The sequence below is a fragment of the Myotis davidii genome, unplaced genomic scaffold (genome assembly GCF_000327345.1).
Source record: "Myotis davidii unplaced genomic scaffold, ASM32734v1 scaffold290, whole genome shotgun sequence".
NCBI classification, from domain to species: domain Eukaryota; kingdom Metazoa; phylum Chordata; class Mammalia; order Chiroptera; family Vespertilionidae; genus Myotis; species Myotis davidii.
Window position 1 is genome coordinate 4,445,614 of NW_006285049.1, and position 23,874 is coordinate 4,469,487.

Sequence of the window (23,874 nt, forward strand, 5' to 3'; positions counted from 1 at the left end):
CTGCATCTGACACTGGTCCAGAAAGGGATGGAGGTGGGGCAGGGACGCGATCAGCCCACCAGGCAGAAGGTGGGATACCCATGCTGGGGCTTGGAATCTGGATCCTTCCCACTGATGTTTGCACCCATTGTTGGGAGCCACCTGGCAGTCACTTTTATATTGGTTCTTCCTTGTGGAGCGTCTAGGGAGGGGAAGTGGCTGTGATGCCTGAGGCCGACTTCCAGGAGGCTGGTGGCACTGTGAGGATAGTGCCAGCGGTGTTGGTCCATCCGTGCCTGGCCTGTTCTTCAGAGATTGGTCCTGCAGGGCTACTGAGGGAGTGCGTGGCTGCTGGGTTGGAGCATTGCTGGGATGGTTCAGTCAGCTGATTAGCACTCCTGCTGTGGAGTATCATATCAGAGCAACCAGTCGACTGGTCATTTGGTTATTTGGTTGCTTAGGCTTTTATATACATAGATTATTTTATTGTATTCTTATTCTCATCAGAAAATTTCCTCTTTTATTCCAGAGATTGTGGACGGTCCCTGAATAGGACTTTTATATTTTCTTCTTCAGGAAATTCTGGGAATTTTATGCTACTTTCTGATTTTAGAATTTCTATACCAGTGAGGAGTATAATTTTGGATCTTGTATCTGCAAGTGGCAAGTAGCAAGGCTTAGGATTCAACATTTATTATAGGTGTTTCCCACCTATGGTCACATGTAGCTGGCAAGCATTTTTTGTCACTTCTTAGGCCAATGTGCAAAAATTTTAAAGTTTCTTAATTTGGATAGTATAATTCTTTTTAATTTTTTTTTAATTTTTTATTACAAAGGGTATTACATATATGTCCATTTTTCCCCCCGCCCTAGACAGTCCCCTAGCCTCCCCTATCCCCCAGTGTCTTATGTCCATTGGTTATGCTTATATGCATGCATACAAGACATATTTTTTTAAAGCACAAATACTGAGCATCAAATGATGAGGAAATCACATGGTTCAGACTTGGGAGTGCTGGCTACAACCTAAAATGGGGGTTAAAAAAAAGTAAAAGGAGAGAGATAATAAAATGATAACTTTGTAAGAGCATAATGGACACTGCTTGGGCTAATGAAGACAATAAATGGTGTGCTCCTGATATAAACCATAGCATGGACAGCAAGGTGAGGCAGAGCAGGGACGGAAGATACACTGGCTAAGTGAGAACTGGATTTACCCAGTGCTCAGATACACACTTAAATTCACTCTGCTTGTGATTTCTTTCTCAAGGAGCAGATGAAGTCATTGGGTGGACAATTTTGTAACTTATTCTGAATTAGTGACTTTGAGCATGTTTTCATATGTCTCTTGGCTTTCTGAATGTCCTCTTTTGAAAGGTGTCTATTTAGGTCCTTTGCCCATTTTTTGATTGGATTGTTTATCTTCCTTTTGTTAAGTTGTGTGAATTCCCTATAAATTTTGGAGATTAGGCCCTTATCAGATAGTATAATTCTTTAAAGATTCCTCTTTTTCTTAGAGGAATCAGTAACATCTTCACATCTTCTGGCTTTGGCCATAATTCATTGTTTCTAGTTCTTGTGTGGACATTAGAATCCTACCCTATTGTCTTAGTGTCCCTGTTGAGTCTGAAACCCTATGTCCTACCCTCTCCTAATCATTGCATCAGCCACTCCTTTCTTCACCAATCTCCAATTAGCTCTTTATCGCTTTAGCACGTGAGGATTTTCTTAATTTTTTTTTTTAAATTTAAAACTCATATATGAATAAAAATTTCTTGAACATTTTATTTAGCTTTGATATGTATTTATGGTAGAAGAGGAGCTGGTCAGGATCATAGAGTCTACCATTTTCAATGACCTCTTTATTATGTGGTTAGTAATTACATTATTTTCATGTGAATATTGAGCAAACCACCACAAATTTAGTGGATTAAGACAACAAAAAATTATTATCTTATAGTTTTGTAAAAATTTATTATCTTATAGTTTAGGAGTCTAAAATGGATCTCACTGGGCTAAAATCACGGTATTGGCAAAGTTGTGTTTCTTCTGGAGGCTGAAGGGAGAATCCTTTTCCTTGTAATTTTTAGCTTCTACATGCTGCTCCTATACCTTGGCTCTTAGCCTTCCTATATTCCTCTATCTTCATAGCAGGACAAATTCTTCTCTTATTAAACTACTCTCAACTTCTCTCTGCCTCTGTCTTTCACATTTGATAACCTCTGTGACTAGACTGGAGACACCCAGGGAATCCAGAATAATCTCTCTATTTTAAGGTCACCTCACTAGCAGTCTTAATTCCATTTGCAACCTTAAATCTCTCTTGCCAATTAAAATAACATTCACAAATTGTAGGGATTAGGACATGGACGTGTATTTTTGGGGGAGGAGGGTCAGGGAAGAGGAGGAAGACATTATTATTCCCACCATAATGATTGCAAGCAAAAATTTCACATTGAAAGGAAGTTCGAGTGTATATTGATTTTACACATAAGACAATCACAACATGAAGGGATGCGATAAAGGTACCAATATGGTTGTAAAGTTTTTGTATTTCAATTGAAGTGGTGGTAACATATATGGGATTCCAGTAGATGGTGAAAAGTTAAGTAATTTATTATTTTTCCTAGAACACCATTTTTATTTTATTTTTGTAGCTATAGAAATTTAAATTTAGTTTATTTTTATTGCATTATTTTGGGTGACACTGGTTCACAAATCCACATGGGTTTCCAATGTAAAACTCAATAAAACATCATCTGCACACTGCATCATGTGCCCCTTGCCCCAAGCAAAGTTTTTTTCCATCCTCATTTCCCACTCCCCTTTGCCCACCTCCACCTACCCCCAGCCCCATTTCCCTCTGGCTATCACCTCACTGTTGTGTATATATAATCTTTTTACCTTTTTTCATTCAGCTCCTAACCCCTATCCCCTCTGACAGCTGTCAGTCTTAGAACACTAGTTTAAAAGTTATATAAAAAAATATAGTTAAAAGATGTATAGATAAAATGAAATACTAAAAATACTGGCATTTAGTGGGTAGAGACCAGGGGTGCCACTAATCATCCTACATGGCACAGGACAGTCCTAATAAAGAACTACTCAAGTTAAAAATATCAATAACTCTAAGGTTGAAAACCCCTCCCAGGTGAAGAACCTCTGCCCTAACTAATACAATGATTAGCCTGTAGTATGGTTTTCCAAAGCTTTGCATTTTACTTTTATAGAAATAACTCTCTATGTACTCATATTTTAATGGTTTCCATATCTATATATATAAAAGGCTAATATGCTAAGTGTCCCTCCCACTGTCTGACTGGTTGCTATGAAATGCACTGACCACCAGGGGGCAGATGCTCAATGCAGGAATTGCCATGATGTGCACTTGGCATTTACAGAGAAATGGCAGCGTGGACCTGGCACCGACAAAGCAACATTCAGCTTGTGGGACACAGGCCCTGCCACCACTTGGAGTGACAGCACACCAAAGGGCAGCCAACACTGCCAAGACCCCATGGCACAAATGTGGCCCAAATGTGGAAATGGTGGCTGTGGCTGCCAGATAATGCCGTCACATAGCAATGCCCAGCTTCCTCTCCCTAGCAATGACTAGCCTCCTTGCAGTTTCTTCAGCCCAGGAACACAACTTGCTTTATAGGCAGGTGGAAACATTTCACACATTAACCAAATGTTTGTGAAGTGTTTTCCTGTGCTTCATCTCATTTGATCCTCACAGAAGTCCTGGAGTAGGTAGATAGGAGACTCAGTGGAATCCTCTTTTCTTTTCATTAGCCAGAAAATGGAGATTTAGAAAGTTTAGACACTTGACCCGACTGAAAAGAAGTAAGAAATACGCATGCACGATATATATAAACAGGGGTCCTCAAACTACAGCCCACGGGCCACATGCAAATACAAATATTGTATTTGTTCCCGTTTTGTTTTTTTACTTCAAAATAAGATATGTGCAGTGTGCATAGGAATTTGTTCATAGTTTTTTTTTTAAACTGTAGTCCAGCCCCCCAACGGTCTGAGGGACAGTGAACTGGCCCCCTGTTTAAAAAGTTTGAGGACCCCTGCATATAAAGCTCTTGCTTGCACCAATCACATGCCTATGTCTCAATCTGTCATTGTCGATCGTGAATTTGGTTGACACTTCTATTATAGAGAAAGGGCGAATAGCGATATTGAAATATTTCTTCTAATACATTTCCTTTCAATGTGCATGAATCCGTGCACTGGGCCACTAGTATCATATTATTACAGTAGCAGGTTAAGCTGAATAATTTTGGGTACAAAATACCACTCTTCTAGAGGGAGCAAAAGTGTGTGTGTGTGTGTGGGGGGGGTGATACTAATGACAAGCTTACAAACCACCAGATTTCAGCTTGTCATATGTGAGAGTCAGAGAGATTGAGGGTACCCCAGATTCTATGATTTGGTAGCGTAAAAGTAGGTTAGAAGAACTTTTACATGTAAATATGCATGTATCTGTATATGTACTTTTCTATCTCATTTTATCTTCCAATAGAGTTTTAGGTAATGGGATTATTTAAAATGTATTTTATGGAACTTTTGTAGATACTTATTGCAATTCAATATTTTAGATATAATGCTAAAGATCTTTAATTCCTTGATGAATATTGTTCTTTGAATTAATTCAACTCAATTATATTAATTTTATTTTGTATAGCTTTGCAAATGTAGGAAGATTCAGACAGCAATACTTTAATATGTAAGTATTGAAATATTTCTCAAAGTTCACAAAACTAGAAATAGAATTAAATGGAACAGTTGATATGGAGAGATAATTAAAAATTAACTTGGAAAAGCTTCTAGATCTTGTTCCCCCCCCCTAAAAATTCCAAGGGCAAAGCCAAAAATGTCCCACTCATCTCATTATAGTATACTATAGTACACTTTGCTCTGCAGGAGCCACAGACCCTAACCAGGAGGTATTCTGGTAACCAGCTATGTAGGATCCTGTTGGAGAACTCAGAATCTACCTGTACGGATGGAAAGTTAAGAAACTCAGTTGAACTTGTATAGATTAACATTATAATTGCTTTGAAACGTAACATTTTCAATATGGGAGTTGAATATCATTATTCAAATTCACCTCAAAGTTTTAGGGCCATGTTGAAAGTATTATATGCCATCGACCTTGAATATACTTTTGCCTGCTGAGAATTAGATCTTAAATGATCTCACTGTTATGGTTCTGGCATGTATGGTAAAAGGATGAGTAGAGAGCATTCATGAATATGATCAACAGTGGAGGGGGGGGGCTTTTCTCTCTTTCCCACGTTCAGGTTTCTCTCTTTCTCTAGTTCATCCATATTTTTCTATCTATGTCTGTGTCTGTCTATTACCTACCTATCTATCTATCTATCTATCTATCTATCTATCTATCTATCTATCATCTATCATATATTATCTATTCCTTTTCTGGTGGGCAGACACACTGGCCCTGCTGCTCTAGCCTCCTGCCAGGTGCTTGTCCTGGAGACTAGAGCCCTGGTCTCCCTGCTGCTTGGCGAGGGGGCGCGCGAGGTCCCGGAGCTGTCCAGCAGTTCCTGGCTAAGTTCTTCCTGGCTCTCTCCGCACCTGGGAAGCTCTCCAGCGCCCCGCCCCTGGCATGGATCCTCCCCTCCAGGGCTCCCAGGGCTACCTAAGCTTGCCAGCCGTCTCCGCCGGTCTCCCTCTAGCGTGCGCTGGCAGCCCTCCTCTGCACGCCCCTCAGAGGGAGTCCTCTCTGCAGCGCCCCGGACTGCTCCTGCTCGGGAGCCCCGCGCAAGATCCTTCGTGGGCTTTTCTTTCCTTTGCCAAAAGGGCGGGCGAGCGTGTCTCCTTCTAGTCTTGCCTGCTGTGGCTGTTGGTCCATTCTCTCTGTCTTTCAAGACACCCGCCCGAAATCAAGGGGTAAGAGGAAAGACCACCCATCAACTTAGCACCTTGCGTGTAGATCTTTCCATCCCGAGAGGAGGCTGGCTTTGCCCAGGCCAGCCAGGGAGTAAGGGGAGAGGGTGGGAGCTGCAGCCACTCTGGAGCTGGCTAGATGGGTCTTGGAAACCTAGGAGCCGGGTGCGGGAGAGGGAGGCACAGCGCCGGCCTCGCCCTCGGCGGTCCCTCCCTCCTCCTCCTCTCCCCGCCTCCGAGGTCCCGCCCCGCCCTCCCCAGAGGAGCTGTCTCTCTGCCGAGCGTCTTCTGTGCTCTCTCCATTGTCTCTGTCTTTACAACAGGTTTGGGCGCTGGGAAGACGGGCGGGTGCGGGGCTGCCCCATCCTAGGCTTTTTGGGGGGCCGCCTCCCTCCCTCCGGGTGTGCGTGCCTTCTGCTGCCTTTATTCCGGCTCAGGAGCTAATTTCCCCGCAAAGCAGCCTCCGGGCAAGTCTCCCCCTCCTCGGGGCCCCCTCCCAGCCGGCCGGCTGCCTGGGCGCTGCGTGTGGGAGCGGTGTGAGCTTGGAGGGTCCAAGTTCTTCACGTGCCAGGGGGTCCTCCCTTTTCTGTTTCAGGCGACCAAACCGTACTAATCCTACTAATCCGTAAATCCGAGGCAGCGGCAGGAGAGACAAACGCTATTTTCCCGCTTGATTCCAAGGACCGCTCCAATTTTTATTTTTATTTTTATTAAGAGGGGGACGATGGACTGAGCAGATCCACGCCATGGAGTCTCGGGTCTTACTGAGAACCTTCTGTTTGATCCTGGGTCTCGGAGCAGGTGAGTGGCCCCAGCGCTGGGCGGAGGGAAGGGTTGGCCCCAGTTGACTGGGGACAGACGCCTGGCTTTTCCTCCGCCCCAAGTAGGTCTGTAGTGAGAAGCCTGGCAGAGGGGGCGGCTTTGGATTTGGGTTTTCTCTGTGCTTGTCTTGGAGACGGAAGGGCAGGTCACACCCCTAGTCCAGGGTCTGAGGGCCCCAGGGGAACTTTGCACCCAGAGGGGTTGGAAGTAGGTCAGGGAAATGGGACGGGGTGCTCCGCTATTTAAAGCGTGGCTGCTGGTCTCAGGTAAGGCTCTCCGCGCGGCCAGGAGGGAGCCGCCTCTCCCCAGTCCCCAATGTTGTTGCCCAGACGCGGTTTTGTGCTGCCCTGGAGGAAGAGGCATGCATTTTGATGGAGCTTTCTCTTTCTTTCCCCCTCCCACTCCCACTGCCACCAGTTTGGGGGCTTGGTGTGGACCCTTCCCTACAGATTGACGTCTTAACAGAGTTAGAACTTGGGGAGTCCACGACCGGAGTGCGCCAGGTCCCCGGGCTGCATAATGGGACGAAAGCCTTTCTCTTTCAAGGTAGGAAGAGCTTGCTGAATCCTTGTGCAGGTTTAGTTCAGATAAGCCCAGAGGTGGCCTCACCACTCCTCTGTGCCGCCTCATGGGCGATAGGATCTGAGCTGAGATGTGGAGGGGTCAGTGTGAAATACACACACCTTCCATCTCTTTTTAAATGGCTTGGTTTTTTTTTTCGCCTCTCCCTCCGCCCCCCTTACTTTGTACTCTTGCCAGTTCTAATGGATAGTGCCTTAATTACTGTACAGAAACTCCAATGGCAGATGGTAGATTTTAGAGTCGGGGGAACAATGAATTATAACACAAATGCCTCATTTGGGTAAAATTGATTTAGGTAGGGAGGAGGATAGCTTAATCGTAGTTAAGAGACTGCTCTCTGAAAGTTTCAGGTACAATGGTGCCTGGTTGGGAGGAATTTCTTCATGTGGGTCGCTTTCTGGAAACATGAATACCTCCCAGTAGCTTTATCTATTGTGCATCACAAACAATATATCTGGGACAAGATTCCTCGTTGGAAGATCATGATTTTTCCTTCTTCATCAATGACAAGAGACAGGGAATACTATTTCTTAACAATTACTTGGAAAATATTTCAAATGTGTGCTAATTCAAAAGTATACCAGCATCACCATTACTTGTATACTTAGGATTTTAAAACTTTTTTTTGAAGTTACGAGGCATTGGCACAAGTGTCTACATTTAAACTCTATTTAATTGTATTGTATAGTCAGAAGCAAATTCCAATGCATCAGGCCTCGGACTTTAATTTCCTAAAGCTTTAGACCATTGCTGGATTTGTGGAAAGATGCTGTAGTAAGAGTTTCTAAAAGGTGGCTAACCACATTCAGAAAGATTAGTTTCAGATGGTGCAGGAGAGATGAAGGCGAAGGAGAAATGGAGTTTGGTGTAACATATCTGGTGGGCTGACTAAACCTTCCTTACCCCACCTAGATTTTTTCTTTTGTGATTTTGGTGCCATGACTTCAAAAGAAGTGTAACTCATAATTACTAAAGAGTTAGATATGCAAAATAAAACCACTTCAGCAAATCTGTCACCAAGAAATAGGCTTAAAAAAACCCCCGTGTTTCCATGGTGGTGCTATTGCCTGATACAGCCAGTAAGTGTCACCATGGACAGTCACACCAAAGCTTATAGTCGAAAGAGGAGGAAATTGACATGTGTTGCATTTATTTAAAACAAGTTTACTTGTACAAGAAATAAAAATGTAAATTTTTTTCATTAGGGTGAGCACACTAAATGTTTCTGTGACAAATATAATAAAATTATATTTTACTTATTTATTTTTATTACCTAAAGGTCTGTTTTTGGATTGGGGGTATGTTATATCATTTAAAAATAATGACTAAATCTAATAAAGGAAATAAAACCAGACTGTTAGAAAAATTCAGAGTAAAATAGAAGTGTCATTAGGGTGAAGCTTCTTTTCCTGTTCCTTTCTTTCTTTTTTTTATGACTGCTTTTAAATTCTTGTGCACACAATAGAAAGTTATTTCAGGACTGCTGATTTGTGTAACTGGGGAGCTTTACAGAAGCTAAAGCTCCTATTAAAAAGAGGTGTTTAAGTGCCTTAAATTTTTCAAAGGTCCTTTAAAATTTATCAGTGGTTCTCAACCTGTGGGTCGCGACCCCTTTGGCGGTCGAACGACCCTTTCACAGGGGTCGCCTAAGACCATCCTGCATATCAGATACTTACATTACGATTCATAACAGTAGCAACATTATAGTTATGAAGTAGCAACGGAAATAATTTTATGGTTGGGTCACAACATGAGGAACTGTATTTAAAGGGCCAGAAGGTTGAGAACCACTGCTTTAAATTATATTAGTGTTCATACTTTCTTCTGAAGAGTGTCTGAGCTGTCGCAAATACAAACCTCCAGGATTGGGCATTTTATGTCCTCATGCTAGACAATTAGGCAATTTCTAAGAAATAGTTTCAAGAGATCAATGTCTTTTCATGATTCATTTATTTATTTATTTTTAATTGATCATGATTCATTTTTTAAAGGAATGTTTACTATTCATTTTTATTTAGATTGCTAGCTCTTCAAGTTTGGCATTATACTGCAAATACATAAATCTCATGAAATATATGTTCTTTTAATTGTTCATAGTAACTATATACAGTGCACATTGATGAATTGGATATTTTTGTTTCCTTGGTGGTACCAAGTCCAATATTTAGAACAGCAATTTTCAACCTTTTTCATTTCATGGCACACATAAACTACTTACTAAAATTCTGCACCACACCAAAAATATATTCTTTGCTGACCTGATAAAAAGAGTAGGTACAATTTTGATTCATTCACACCAGATGGCTATTGTTGTGTTGGCTGTTGTCTTTAAGTTTTTTTTTTTTTTTTAATTTGACAGTCTAAGGGAAAAGAGGTGAGTGCCCCAGACTAAAAAGTTAGGTATGGTTTAAAATTTTTTGTGGCACACCAGTGTGCTTTGTGGTACACCGTTTGAAAATCTCTGATTTAGAGTAAATGCCTAACAATTACTGTGTATGAGATTTGAAGAGGTAAAATTTCATTTCCTGCCAAATGATGAACTTTATTTCATATAGCCAATCAATCAGCAAGTATTTGCTGCCTGCCATGTTCTCAGTAGGCATGTATTCCTGATGTGCTGATTATATTCTACTGATTTCTTTTATTCTGGGATTTAGATTCTGAAATAGACAGCAGGTAGACCTTTGGCCTTACTCCATAGTTACTTTGGAAAGATTTTTCCCCCCCTGTTATTAGAATGTGGAAACTATTTTTTAAGAAATCAGTTCTGACTTCCTCCTACTGCTTCACTGGGATTCTGTGGATTTTAGAGAGACAAAAGCTTTCAGACTCTGAAGATTTTACGGATTCAATTTATAGTCAATTGTGAGTGCTGCAGATCTTTTTGTATAGTGTGTAAAATGGCATAGCAAGAATAGTAACAAATTACAAAACCTGTGAGATGTCCTCAGATTTCAAATAAACCTATCAGATAAGTTACTTCGAGTTATCAGATATGTTTTAAATAGGTGAAACAGATTTTGAGCCATCAAATTTTTCCTGCAATGGTGTAACTGTTTTCTTTTGTTCTTAGCTTTAAAATAATTTCAATGTATAGTTTCCCAGTGATTTTTGCTCATTAAATGTTGCTTCTCCTTCCGCCTACTTCATTATTCTCTTTAGCAATTTTTAAGATTCTTGCAATTTAGTACTTTTTGTTTGTTTTCTGTTAATTCTCACCTGAGGATATTTTTTCTATTTATTTTTAGAAAGAGTGGAATGAAGGGAGGGATAGGGAGAGAGAAAGAGAGAAGGGAGAGAGAAGAGAGGGAAACATTGATGTGAGAGAGACACATCGATTGGCTGCCTTCCACACGCTCCCCCACCAGGGCCAGGGATTGAACCTGTGACCCTTAGGGGCATGGGCCAATGCTCTAACTCAGTGATGGCGAACCTTTTAAGCTCTGCGTGTCAGCATTTTGAAAAACCCTACCCTGCCCTAACCGGTTTGGCTCAGTGGATAGAGCGTTGACCTGTGGACTTATACATTTGATATTTATTTTATATATTTAAATGCCATTTAACAAAGAAAAATCAACTAAAAAAATGAGTTCGCATGTCACCTCTGACACGCGTGTCATAGGTTCGCCATCACTGCTCTAACCACTATTCCACACTGGATAGGACTGTAAATCAGTACTTTTTGAAACTATAAAATAATTTTTGTAAATTGTTGTGCAGTATGAATCTACTATTACTTGATAGTTATACTTTATTATATATGCATTCAAAGGAAAGTATGTTCACAAGTCAACTCTTATGCCAATATGAAAACAAGAGTGAAATTGCACATTTGGTGGTGGGCCATTGACAAAGGTAACTGCATTAAGGAAAGTGAATTACAATATTTGTCTTCAGTATGGTGGTTAGTGAGCCTATATGGATTTAGGGATAATACTATTGTCCCCAACATAATAAAATAACACAATAACTAAGAGACAGACTCAGAAACCAGACTGACCCAAGTGGAATCTCATTTCCTGTTTTACTATGGTGAAATTACTTAATTTCTCTGAGTTTTTATCCTCAGTTATAAAATTGATGTTGTTATGTTGATTAAAGAAGACCTGTTCATTCATCCAAAAAAATTTTGTTGTATAATTACTATTCTTCTAGGTGTTAGGCATATAACAAATGAAGAAGTGAGAACTTTCTTTTCATAGTGGCTTGAGATAGTCATTACACAAACAAGCACACAGATAATTTAATCATCATTAAGAAAAATGATACAAAGTAAAACAAAGGGTGTAATGGGACTCTACATTTCCATGCAGGGAGTCACAGGACCCAGTCTTTGAAGAAGAGTAATTTAAGCAGATAGCTGAAGGATAAATAAAAGTAACCTGGAGAAGGGGATCTGTGGAGATTCAGAGAGGAAGAGTAACAAAGGCAATGAAATAGCATGAGCAGAAATTCTAGAATAAGCATGGTGCATTTGAGAAAAAGGAAGAAATCAAAAGTAGTGGAAACATATGGGTTGTGATATGAAATGAAGCAAATGAAGAAATCAGGGACAAGGTTACATGCTAGGTCATCTTTATATAGAGTAACAAAAATTGTCATTATACAGAGATATATTAGGGTGGGCAGAATAATGGTCCCTCAAGTATGTGCACATTCTAATCCTGGAAACTGGAGAATATGTCATGTTACATGTCAGTATGGAATTAAAGTTGCTCATAGGATTAAGGTTGCTAACCAGCTGACCTTAGGATAAGGAAACTACCCAGGAATATTTGGGTAGGTACCAGGTAATCACAAAGATCCTTTAAACCTGGAAGAGGAGATAGAAGAGGGATGCAATAAGAGAATGACCACACCCGCCACTGCTGGCTTTGAAGATAAAAGTGGGCCATAGGCCACAGATGTGGGCAGTCTGAGAAGCAGGAAAAGGCAAGAAGATGGATTTCCCCTTAGAGTGCCTGGGAGGAACACAGCACTGCTGAACACCTTGATTTTAGCCCAGTGAGATTCACTTTAAACTTCTGATCTCCAGAACTGTGAGATAAGTGTGTATTGATTCAAGCCACCAAGTTTGTGGTGATTTGTTATAGGAATAATAAGAAGCCAGTACAGATTTTGATACATGGAAATGGGGGCCGGCTGTAAGAAATACCTAAAAATGTGGAAGTGGCTTGGAGTTTGGACATTTGGCATAGGCTAGAACATGATAGAAAAGCCTATATTTTATGAAATAGATTATTAATAGAAAAATGTGGATATTGGTGAAGACTCAGAAGAAAATGAACAGTATGGTAGAGAAATAACGAAGTCACCTTAGAAGTGGTTCTCAACCTTCCTAATGCCGCAACCCTTTAATACAGTTCCTAATGTTGTGGTGACCCCCAACCATAAAATTATTTTCGTTGCTACTTAATAACTAATTTGCTACTGTTATGAATCATAATGTAAATACCTGATATGCTATATGTGTTTTCTGATGGTCGGGACCCACAGGTTGAGAACCGCTGCCTTAGAGAATACCTAAATTATCATGAACAGACTATTGGTAGAAATATGAACATTAAAGGCACTGCCAGTGAAGGCTCAGATAGACCTGAGGAACATGTTATTGGAAGGGAATCCTTGTTAGATAATGGCAGAAAACTTAGCTGAATTGTGTCTTGCAGTTATGTGGAAAGCAAACTTGTAAACTATGAATTTAGATATTTAGCTGAACTGATATATATCCAGAGTTTTGAAGGTGTTTTTCTTTTCTGCTCATAGTAAAATGTGTGAGGAAAGAGATAAATTGGGGGAAGAAATATGAAGGAACCCGAATTGATATTTGAGAAATTCTCAGCCTATCCAGATTGAAAAGATGCTAAAGTTAGAAGACTCACTGTCAGGAGAGCCTGCCCTAGAGAGGAAGCTAATGGTGTGGGTGGAAATCCTTTTGCTAGTACCTCAAAAATAAGGTCATAATATTTAGTCACATAGAGGGCTCTTTTAAGAAATTGAATCTGAGGCTCATGGATTACCTCAGACATCTCAGCAGAAGCCAGTAATAGAGATGGATTTATCCAGAAATTGTCTGTAGAGGAGCCTATTTTTTTTTCTTTTTTTTTAAGTGAATTTATTGGGTGGCACTGGTTAACAAAAGTATACAGGTTTCAAGTGCACAATTCTACAACACATCAGTTGTACACTGTATTGTATGTTCACCAGCCCAAGTCAAGTTTTTGTCCATCACCATTTATGCCCCCTGTGCTCTCATCCACCTCTCCCCACATCCCCCCTTCCCCTGGCAGTCACCACACTATCGTCTGTGTCCATGAGTTTTTTTCTCTCTTTTCTGCTCAATCCCTCCCCCTGGCCCCCAACAGTTGTCATCTGTTCTCTACCTATGAGTCATGTTAGTTCATTTTGTTGATTAGATTCCACATATTAGTGAGATCATATGGCACTTGTCTTTCTCTGGTTTATTTCATTTAGCACAATGCTCTCCAGATCCATGCTGTCGCAAAGGGTAAGACTTCCTTCTTTTTTATGGCTGAGTAGTATTCCATTTGGTAAATGTACCACAGCTTTTTTATCCACTCATTTACTGATGGGCACTTGGGCTGCTTCCAAATCTTGGTTATTGTAAATAACATTGCAATGAACATAGGGGTGCATATATTCTTTCTGATTGGTGTTTTGGATTTCTTTGGATAAATTCCCAGAAGTGGAATTTATGAGTTATAAGGCAGTTCCATCTTTAATTTTTTGAAGTAACCCCATACTGCTTTCCACAGTGGCTGCACCAGTCTGCATTCTCTCCAACAGTGCACGAGTGTGCCCTTTTTTCCACGTCCTCATCAGCACTTGTTTGTTGATTTATTGATGACAGTCATTCTGACAGAGAGGCTCTTTTCTAGTGGAGTAAATCTCCATGACACACATGGGAGACCCACAAGGTTCTCGAGAATATTATATCAGGAAAACACTCCTGGCTCTTCCTGAAAGGGGAAATGAGGGGATATAATTAAAAAAAGGTTGTTAGATTCCAACAATTCTACAATCAAGAAACAGGCTGATTTAAGTACTCAACTGAAAGCATGTGCCACCTATACTAAAAAATAACATTGACTCAGAGGGCAGAACTAGAATCCAGAAGGCAGAGCCAAGAGCCCAGAAGGTGGAGACAAGAATCACAGAAGATTATTGCTGGACTTTGAAACCAAGTACAGTTTTCCTGGCTGGTTTTCAAAATTGCATGGGTCTAGTGTCTAATTTTTCTAACTTCTACTTTTTCCCTTTTTTGAATGGCAATGTCTATAACTTACCCTATATCTATCCCACCATTCTATTTTGGGGAAAGATAACTTGTTTCTTGAGTTTCATAGAGAGGAAGTGTGCCTCAGAAAGGATTATACCCAAAGCCTTATTTATACCCAATTTAGATGATGAAATTTGGGCCTTTTGAATTGATAACTCAGAGACCAGATTTAAACTTTGAGTTGATATCTAATGGGTTGAGACTTCTGGGGACTTGGATAGAGTGAACTTATTTTGCATGTGGGATGGAAGTGAATCTTTGGGGGTAAAGGACAGACTGGTAGGCTGAATAATGGTCCTCCAACTATCCACATACTGAATCCTCAGAATCTATAAATATGTTGTGTGGCAACAGGGGGTGGGGGAGATGAAGGTTATAGAAAAAATTGAGTTTGTTATCAGCTGACTTTAAAACATGGAGATTATCCTGGATTATCTGGATGGGGCCCATGTAATTACAGGGTTCTTTAAATATGGAGGAGGGAGGTAGAAGAGTCAGTGTCAGTGTGATACAATGTGGTACAATGAGAAAGACAAGATTGGTCATTCTGACTTTGAAATTGGAAGGTGGTCATGAGCCAAGGCATGTAGGCAGCTTCTAGCTATAAAAAGCAAGAAAATAGATTTTGCCCTAGTACCTCCAGAAGGGATGTAGCCTTACCGTCATCTAGATTTTAGCCTAATGAGATTAATTTTAAACTTCTGATCTCTAGTACTGCAAGATAATAAATTTAAGTTGATTTAGCCTTTAAGTTTGTGGTGATTTTTTTATATAGCAGCAATAGGTATCTAGTATATATGTTAAACATTGACATTCATTTGTTTGTAACTGAATTAAACTTTTTGTTTTTTCAGTCCTCCACAACTATTCATGAGAGTGTATTTGTAGAGTGGTTAGAAATTTGAACTACTGAATTAAAGTTTTCCTAGTCATTTGTGGCTTACAATGGTTTTTTCCATGTAAAGTCAGAATCTTCATACTAAATTCTGAGTCTTTAAGGGATTCCCGTCATCATTTAACTATGAGCTCATGCTGAGAACAAATAGAGTATAATTAACTGCTGGGTCTTTTTATTGAGTTCTTATTTCAAAAATATAACCCCCCCCTCCCAAAGGTTAGTCCAGAGGTGAGGTGGAAGGGGAAAAATTAGAAAGCATGAATATTTTGGAAGTAGAATGGATAGCATTTAACTTGGTGTTTGGCACCCAGTGAGTGTGGTAGTCATAATTATGGACAGAGGCAAGCATAACTAGAAGTCTCCTGTCAAAAGTGCCAGGGCCCTGGTTGGGTAGCTCGGTTGGTGTTGTCCCAATTCTCCAAGGTTCCGGGTTCAATCTCTGGTTGGAGCACTTACAAGAAACAACCAATGAATGCATAAATAAGTGGAACAACAAATTGATGTTCTCTCTCTCTCTCTCTCTCTCTCTCTCTCTCTCTCTCTCTCAAATTAATATAGTTTTTTAAAAATGTGCCAGGGATCTCTGCAGGATGCCAACTAGACTTGATTTGAGAGGAGCTGGAGCAATATTGACGGGCTCTGGCAAGTAGACAACTTTGTAAGTCATGGCTGAGGTGCACCCTGGATAGCAGCTGAAATGAAGGACCCCTGCCTTTCTTTGGCTTTATCTCTCCCTTCGCCCCCACCTCAGCTCATTCTCCTCATGCTGGTCCCAGAACTCATTCTTGCAGACATCTACTCTCTTTCCCATTCTTCTTATTATTTGCCCATAATTTAATACCTGCTAACTGATAACTTAGGTATTAGACATTAAGGCATTATGGTGTGATATTTCCTGTTGATTTTACTTCAATTTATCGAGTATTTGTTACACTGCTTCTGTGTGTAAGGATAGGATCCAAAGTGTAATGGAAGAAGGAAAATATCTACATAAATTATTACAGGGGTAAAATAGAATCCAAAATTTGGGATTTTATCTTAAAGAGTGAAACTAGAAACTATGAAAATTATATGTCCTACTCCGTAGATGACAAAATGTAGGTAATCATCTAACTATGAGTTAAATAGGGTAAAATCAAGTGCTGGGTATTCTTGTTTGTTTTTGCAAAAATACCTGAGAACTCTGTCTTAACCCTTCCATGTGAAATCATTGTTTTGAGATATGCATAATTCTTATAAAATTTTTAATGTTTAAAATTTATGTACCTGTGTCAGATCATCATAAGTTGGTGTCTTTGTGTTTCATTTGAGCACTTCTCTTATAATGATCTTATTGGCTTCATTAAAATGTTCCTCTTTTGCTGGGATTCAATTTAAGATTTACATCGAAGAGATAGATGCCAGTCTACGTAGAAACTCATTTTATAAGCAGTCAGTTTGTTAGTGGATATATTTTTAATGGTAGTTTTTGCTTCACTGTATAAACTCATATTCATTGAAACTTGAGTATTGACCACTGTAATTAAAAAGAATTAGAGAGAGAGAGAGATGCTGGGAAAAATGATGGAGCACGACTCTTCCCTTTCTCATTTGGCCAGCTTCCATGGTCTGGGCATTTGGCCAGATATACTTTGAGTTGTTCTTGATGGCACCTCTGCTAACAGTCTTCATTCTGGGGGAGGTATGGGGAACCCTGGCGACCTTGGGTCTCTCCCTACAGAGGGAGGAGTTAGAATGAGGACCATAAACCATTGCTCGAAAGGTTACTCTCTACAGATGTAGACAAAGGGAAATAAATGATGGAGGTAATTCTAAGTTTATATTGATGTGCAGTAATAGGAGTGTGGACTTCAGAATGAGACATCTTGGGTTCAGATCTTGTCTCCTTTGTTCACTAGTTGTGTGAACTTGATGTTGTTACTGATCTCCCCTTCAGCTGAGAAAACAATAGTACTGCTTCTTAGGGTTGATGTGTAGATCACATGAATAAATCTGTACCTAACATTTACTAAACATTTACTATATTTTAAATATTGTTTTTATTTTGGAATTAGCACCAGATCATTGCCCACTTGCATTTTTTTAGGGACTCCCAGGCACTAATGGTGGATTATTTTTTTTTAAGAAGCAAAGGGAAGGTAACTTTCATGTGACAAGGGGAGGACAGGTGAGGGTAAACTGGAGCAGGGGACAAACTGGCCCTGAAGCATCTTCTGTTCTATTTTTGCTGTTTTGGTTTTGGGGAGAAGAGGATATTCAGATTTGGGTAGGGAAGGATGAGAATGAGTGGCCAATTCGGAGAGGAAAGAGTATAATCCGCCCTTCTATCACAGTTTCAGAAGTGGGGAGGAGCAGAGAGAAAAGCAACAACAGGAAATTCGGAGTGTAGATTCCCTGTAATCACCCACCACATTACTTTTCAAGCATATTAAAATTGACCTTAGATTCTGAGTATATGTTACGGGGAGAAATGTTAGGAATTTTGAGAGACAGACAACACAGTTGATGTACCTGCCAGAGTGATCTTGGAATTCTTGGCAAGGTACTGGTGTGGTCTGTTTGGTGGGAGCTGGTGGTGGAGGATAGGTTTTCTGGGAACCTTGCATGGTGGTTAAGGGCAGGTGCAATGTTGACAGAACCGTTGGGGTGGTCCTGTGAGCCCTTTCTGAATTGGACTCACTTTCCCTCCATTTCCTGCAGCTTCTTTGGCTCCTTTTCTTGAGTGTCTTGCTGACATTATTGTTTATTTCTGCAGCCCAATGTCCCTCTGTTAATTTTTATGCAAGTGGCACCTGGGCCTCTGGTTTTTAAGTGATTTGCTGTCTTGCCCTCCTTCTGAGACTGTCAGTTCTCTAGGGAAAGGATCATGCTCTGTATTTCTCCTAACAACTACCAGCTCCCTGCCAGGTACCTTCTTTGGCTTCTTCCTGGTTCTTTTTCCTGATGAGCTTTTCCATGTCATTCGGGACTCAGCTAAGATAACACTTTGACTACAAATCTTTCCTTTGGTGGAATAACTGTTGCTTTCTCTTTGCTCTCTTAGCATCCTCTATTAAAACAACCACCTCACTGTATCATGGGTATTCCTATATAATAAAAGGCTAATATGCAAATTGATTAAACTGCAGAACGACTGGTCATTATGATGCACACTGACCACCAGGGGGCAGACACTAAACGCAGGAGCTGTCCCCTGGTGGTCAGTGTGCTCCCACAGTGGGAGGGCCGCTCAGCCAGAAGCTGGGTTCAAGGCTGGCAAGCGCAGCTGCAGTGGCAGTAGAGTTGGCGGCAGCACTAAGGATGTCTGACTGCCAGTGGGAATCCCCCAAGGGCTCTCAGACTGTGAGAGGGCGCAGGCCAGGTTGAGGGACTCCCCGACCCCTGAGTGCATGAATTACATTAACCAGGCCTCTAGTTTTTATATAAAAACTCTGACCACTTTTATTTTTCTTGCTGCTACTTCTCTGGTCCAAGCCATCACCATCCTTCATCTGGATTACTGCCCTAGCCTCCTGTGTGATCTTCCTGCTTATATTCTTGCCTCCACATAGTGGAATATATTTTTAAAAAATATTTTTTATTGATTTCAGAGAGGAAGGGAGAGGGAGAGAGAGATGGAAACATCAATGATGAGAGAGAAACATTGGTTGGCTGCCTCCTGCATGTCCCCTACTGGAAACTGAGCCCACAACCTGGGCACATGCCCTGACCAGGAATCTAACCATGACCTCCTGTTTCATAGGTCAAAGCTCAACCACTGAGCCATGCTGGCCGGACCATGGAGTCTGAGTCTATTTCTAGCATAGTTGCCAGAACCCTTTTAAAATCAGCCCTGACTGGTTTGGCTCAGTGGATAGAGCGTTGGCCTGCGGACTGAAAGGTCCCAGGTTTGATTCCAGTCAAGGGCATGTACCTTGGTTGAGGGCACATCCCAGTAGGAGGTGTGCAAGAGGCAGCTGATTGATGTTTCTCTCTCGTTGATGTTTCTAACTCTCTATCCCTCTCCCTTCCTCTCTGTAAAAAATCAATAAAATATATTAAAATCATATATATATGTATATATTAATACATATCAAGTTACTGCCTTGTCCCAAACATTCAGTGATTGCCTATTTCACTCAAAATAAAACTTTTTTTGTTAAATATATTTTATTGATTTTTTACAGAGAGGAAGGGAGAGGGATAGAGAGATCTATGAGAGAGAAACATCGATCAGCTGCCTCCTGCACACCCCCCACTGGGGATGTGCCCACAACCAAGGTACATGCCCTTGACCGGAATTGAACTTGGAACCTTTCAGTCCGCAGGCTGATGCTCTATCCACTGAGCCAAACCGGTTAGGGCAAAATAAAACTTCTCTTTATGCCCGTGTGAACACTCACACTGTCACCACAGTATTTTTTTCTGGTCTAATCTGTCCTCTCTTTCGTGCTCACTTCGCTTTAACTCCACTGGTGTCTTTGCTGTTCCTCAAATAGACAAGGCCCTTTCCTGCCTCAGGGCTTTTGTACTGTTTGCTCTTCCTGGAATGCTCCTCCTCCAGATACCTGCATTTTCCTCCTTCCTTCCTTTAAATGTTTACTCGTATATCAATTTTTTTCTTGAAGGCTACTCTGACCACTGAGTAAATTTCAACTTGTCTTTCACCCCACAAGTATTTTTGATACCCCCTTTTCTTATCTGTTAGTTTCTATGATATTTATCATCTAACATGCTTATTGCTAAATTCACATTTAGCATATAAATTCACTTATTTATTATTTGAATTGTTTATTATCTGTCTCCCCTGCTAGAAAGTAAGCTCCCTAAGGGCAAGGGTTTTTGGAATGTTTTCTTCACTGATATGTAACACAAGTGTCTAGCAGTAGTAGAACTTCATAAATACTTGTCATGTGAATATACTTGTCTTGCTGACTAGATCGGGACTCTGAGGCCTGAGACTTTGTCTTGATCATTCCTGTGACTCCTGGCCTATCATGGTGGCACACATGGAATGCTTTAGTAAGCCATCAGTGAGTGGATATTTGTGGCACTGAATCGAGTCCATTTATTCGTGGCAAATCTGACTTTGGTTTGGTGAAATTATTATGTTTTATATTTATACTAGAGGCCCAGTGCACGAAATTCGTGCACAGGTAGGGTCCCTAGGCCTGGCTGGCCCGGCGATCAGGGCTGATCTGTGGGGCAACAGGCAGGGTGAGGGGGGTGGAGTCCACTGGCACCCACCTTGGCTGGCCTGGGGGCAGCTCCTGCATTGAGTGTCTGCCCCCTGGTGGTCAGTGCATGTCATAGCGAACCGTCATTCTGCTGTTTGGTCGATTTGCATATTGGGCTTTTATTACATAGGATAACTTTAACAAACGCAGAAGAGCTCTCTTCTTTTACATCAAAACACTTCCTTTTTTTCTCTAGTCATGAGAAGAAGTAGGAGGATTGAGAGGCACGGGGGGAAGGTAGTTCTGTTTAACTCAGTGCTCTGAGTTATTCTAAGAGGGCTCTTAACCCAAGATGAAGTGGGTCCCTGAGGAAACAGCAGCATGTAGAACCTGGACATCTGGAATGCTTGTCGACAGTGAGAGTTTAAAGTTTTGTGAGTTCGATACTCATATTCATATGAAAGTATTGAGAAACATTCCAAGGGCAAATAAAGATTAATTTGGATTATTTATGCTATGGCACTTCTCCACAACGCAAATAAATGAAATGAACAGGAGTGGATCCAGAGGACAGAGACCGGGGAGTGGAAAGTTTTCAAAACCATGTCAGATGAGGGAAGGTTGTTAGAGCTTGGAATTTTTAGCCTGGAGAATAAAAGACATCAGGGATGTGGCCATTATTATTTTTTAATATTGGGAGGACAGTCATGTACAGGGGGACTTAGATTTATTTTGTATTGTTCTAAAGCAGTGATTCCCAAATGTCAGCCTGGCCATTAGTGGTTTATTTGTTTATTAAAACGTGTTTTTTTTTCAGTCAGTGGTTTATTAACTGCCTTTTTTTAAAACTGCCTTCTTAAAAACACTCTCTGGCCATCCTAAACTATCTAAAGAAGAATTTCTGGGGGTCAATTCTAGGAATCTATATTTTGAAATTTTTTCTTGATATTCTAATGTCCAGCTCTTTGTAAACCATTGTCTAGAACTCAGTTGTCCAATAGCTACTAGCAATGTGTGGCTACTGAATACTTGAAATGTGCCTAGTACAAATTGAGATGCAATGAAAGAATAAAAAACACATATGAAGCTCCAAAGACAGTATAAAAATGTAAAATATCTATATTTTTATGTTGATTATATGTTGAAATAATATTTTGGATATACTTAGTCTGATAGATATATTATTAAAATTAAAATCACCTGCTTCTTTTACTTTTTTAATGTGGCTGGTAGAAACTTAAAATTATTTATGTGACTCACCTTTGTGGCTCTCCTACTTTTACTGGACAGCAAAACTAGGATCTATACAGAAAGTTAGGAAGAGGCAAAATCAATGTAAGAAAAACATTTTCAACAAATAAAGTTTTTCAAAATTAAGTGGCTTACTTTATTTTTTTTTGGAAACACTGCTTTATTTATTTTTTGTTAATCCTCACTCGAGGATAGTTTTCCATTGATTTTTAGAAAGAATGGAGGGAGCGGGGGAGACAGAAACATTGATGTGAGAGTTGCCAACTGAGGTATGTGCCCTTGACTGGAATAGAACCTGGAGCCCTTCAGTCTGCAGGCTGACGCTCTACCCATTGAGCAAAACTGGCTAGGCCTTAAGTGGCTTGCTTTAAGGAATATCCATACTGTTTGTCCATCCACCCATCCATCCATCCACGCATCCATCCAATAGACATGTTTCTAATAATATTCAAATAGAGATAAAATGATCTTATTTCAGGGAAAATGTTTCAATGGGTTGGGGATGGGAATGAGACTGAATGATTTCTAAGTTCACTCTAGTTCCAACTGAAAGTAAATTATTGTCTTCTCATTTAATTAAATTTTTCTTTTTATCATAACCTTTGCTGTCAGAGCATCTTCTTTTTCATCTATCTTAATATTCTTTTCAAAACAGTTTTTTTCGAAGCATCGTGGAATGTCTAGTACTGCTGTGCTATGCATTGTGTATCACTTTTAAAAATACTCATTCTTAATGGTAGTGATCCACTTTATTTCTTCCATACACTGCTGTTTTAGTGTTTAATCTATTGTGCTTGTCTACTTAAGTGGCAAATCCCGTTGGCAAGCACTATGTCTGACTGTGTTCTTGCAGTCTAACACACTGTACTGATGGACCATTAAGTGTCCCAGATAGAGTGCCAAACAGATAAGTATTTCAGAGTGGAATATATTTTTAGAATTTATTCAAATTTCCAGGAGTAATTGGTAGCTGAACATCCTCACTACGAGATGTGTGTGTTGACATATACTTGTAACTGAGCAGAGTTTTTCCTGGAGACTGACAGATTGTTAAAAGGAAAATAAAAAGGCTTATAAACATGGTTGCTTTTTTCTACCAGTGAGATGCAGGGCTCCTAGGAACTGAATGTTGAACCTGGATGTTTCCCGTGAGCCTCTCAACTTTGTTTGGAGGAGGACATCTTGTTTACTGATACACTTTGGTGTTTTCTTACTATATTTAAACAAATTGATAATTACATTTGATTCCTTAAACAATGTTGGAAGTGCCCCCCCCATAGTAAAAAAATCTGCATATAACTTTTGACTCTCTCATCACTTTCTATGGACACTCATCCCTTGGTATTTGCAGGGGATTGGTTCCAAGACACCTGGGGATACCAAAGTCTTTGGATGCTCAAGTCCCTAATATAAAAATGGCATAGAACAATGCGTATAGTCAAGCAGGCCTCCACATCTGAAAAGTCCCAAACTTAGATGCGAAAGCGTCATGGCTGTATATTTATTGAAACAAACAACAACAAACCAGTGTGTAAGTGGACCTCCATAGTTCAAACCTATGTTGTTTAAGGGTGAATTGTATGCTATAAACATAGATTAATTTAAAGTGTATGAGTACTCCAGAGAGGAAGCTTATATTATGACTAGAGGCCCGGTGCACGAAATCGTGCACTGGGTGGGGGTGGTCCCTCAGCCCAGCCTGCACCCTCTTGCAGTCTGGGAGCCCTCAGGGGATGTCTGACTGATGGCTTAGGCCCGCTCCCCAGGGAGTGGACCTAAGTTGTCAATTGGACATCCTTAGCATTGCCATGGAAGCAGGAGAGGCTCCTGCCACTGCTGCTGTGTTCGCCAGCCGTGAGCCTGGCTCAGCTTCTGGCTGAGAGGTGCTCCCCTTGTGGGAGTGCACTGACCACTAGGGGGGCAGCTCCTGCGTTGAGTGTCTGTCCCCTGGTGGTCACGGCACA

General features: G+C 40.6%; 1 protein-coding gene across 1 annotated transcript in view; it reads left to right on the top strand.

Moving 5' to 3' along the window:
* NELL2 (neural EGFL like 2) overlaps positions 1 to 23,874 on the top strand; it is a 359,055-nt gene that overhangs the window by 26,418 nt on the left and 308,763 nt on the right. The window contains 2 exon segments of the mRNA XM_006755529.2: positions 6,617 to 6,702; positions 7,141 to 7,269. Of these exon segments, the coding sequence (XP_006755592.1) occupies positions 6,648 to 6,702; positions 7,141 to 7,269 (184 nt within the window). The 5' untranslated portion in view covers positions 6,617 to 6,647.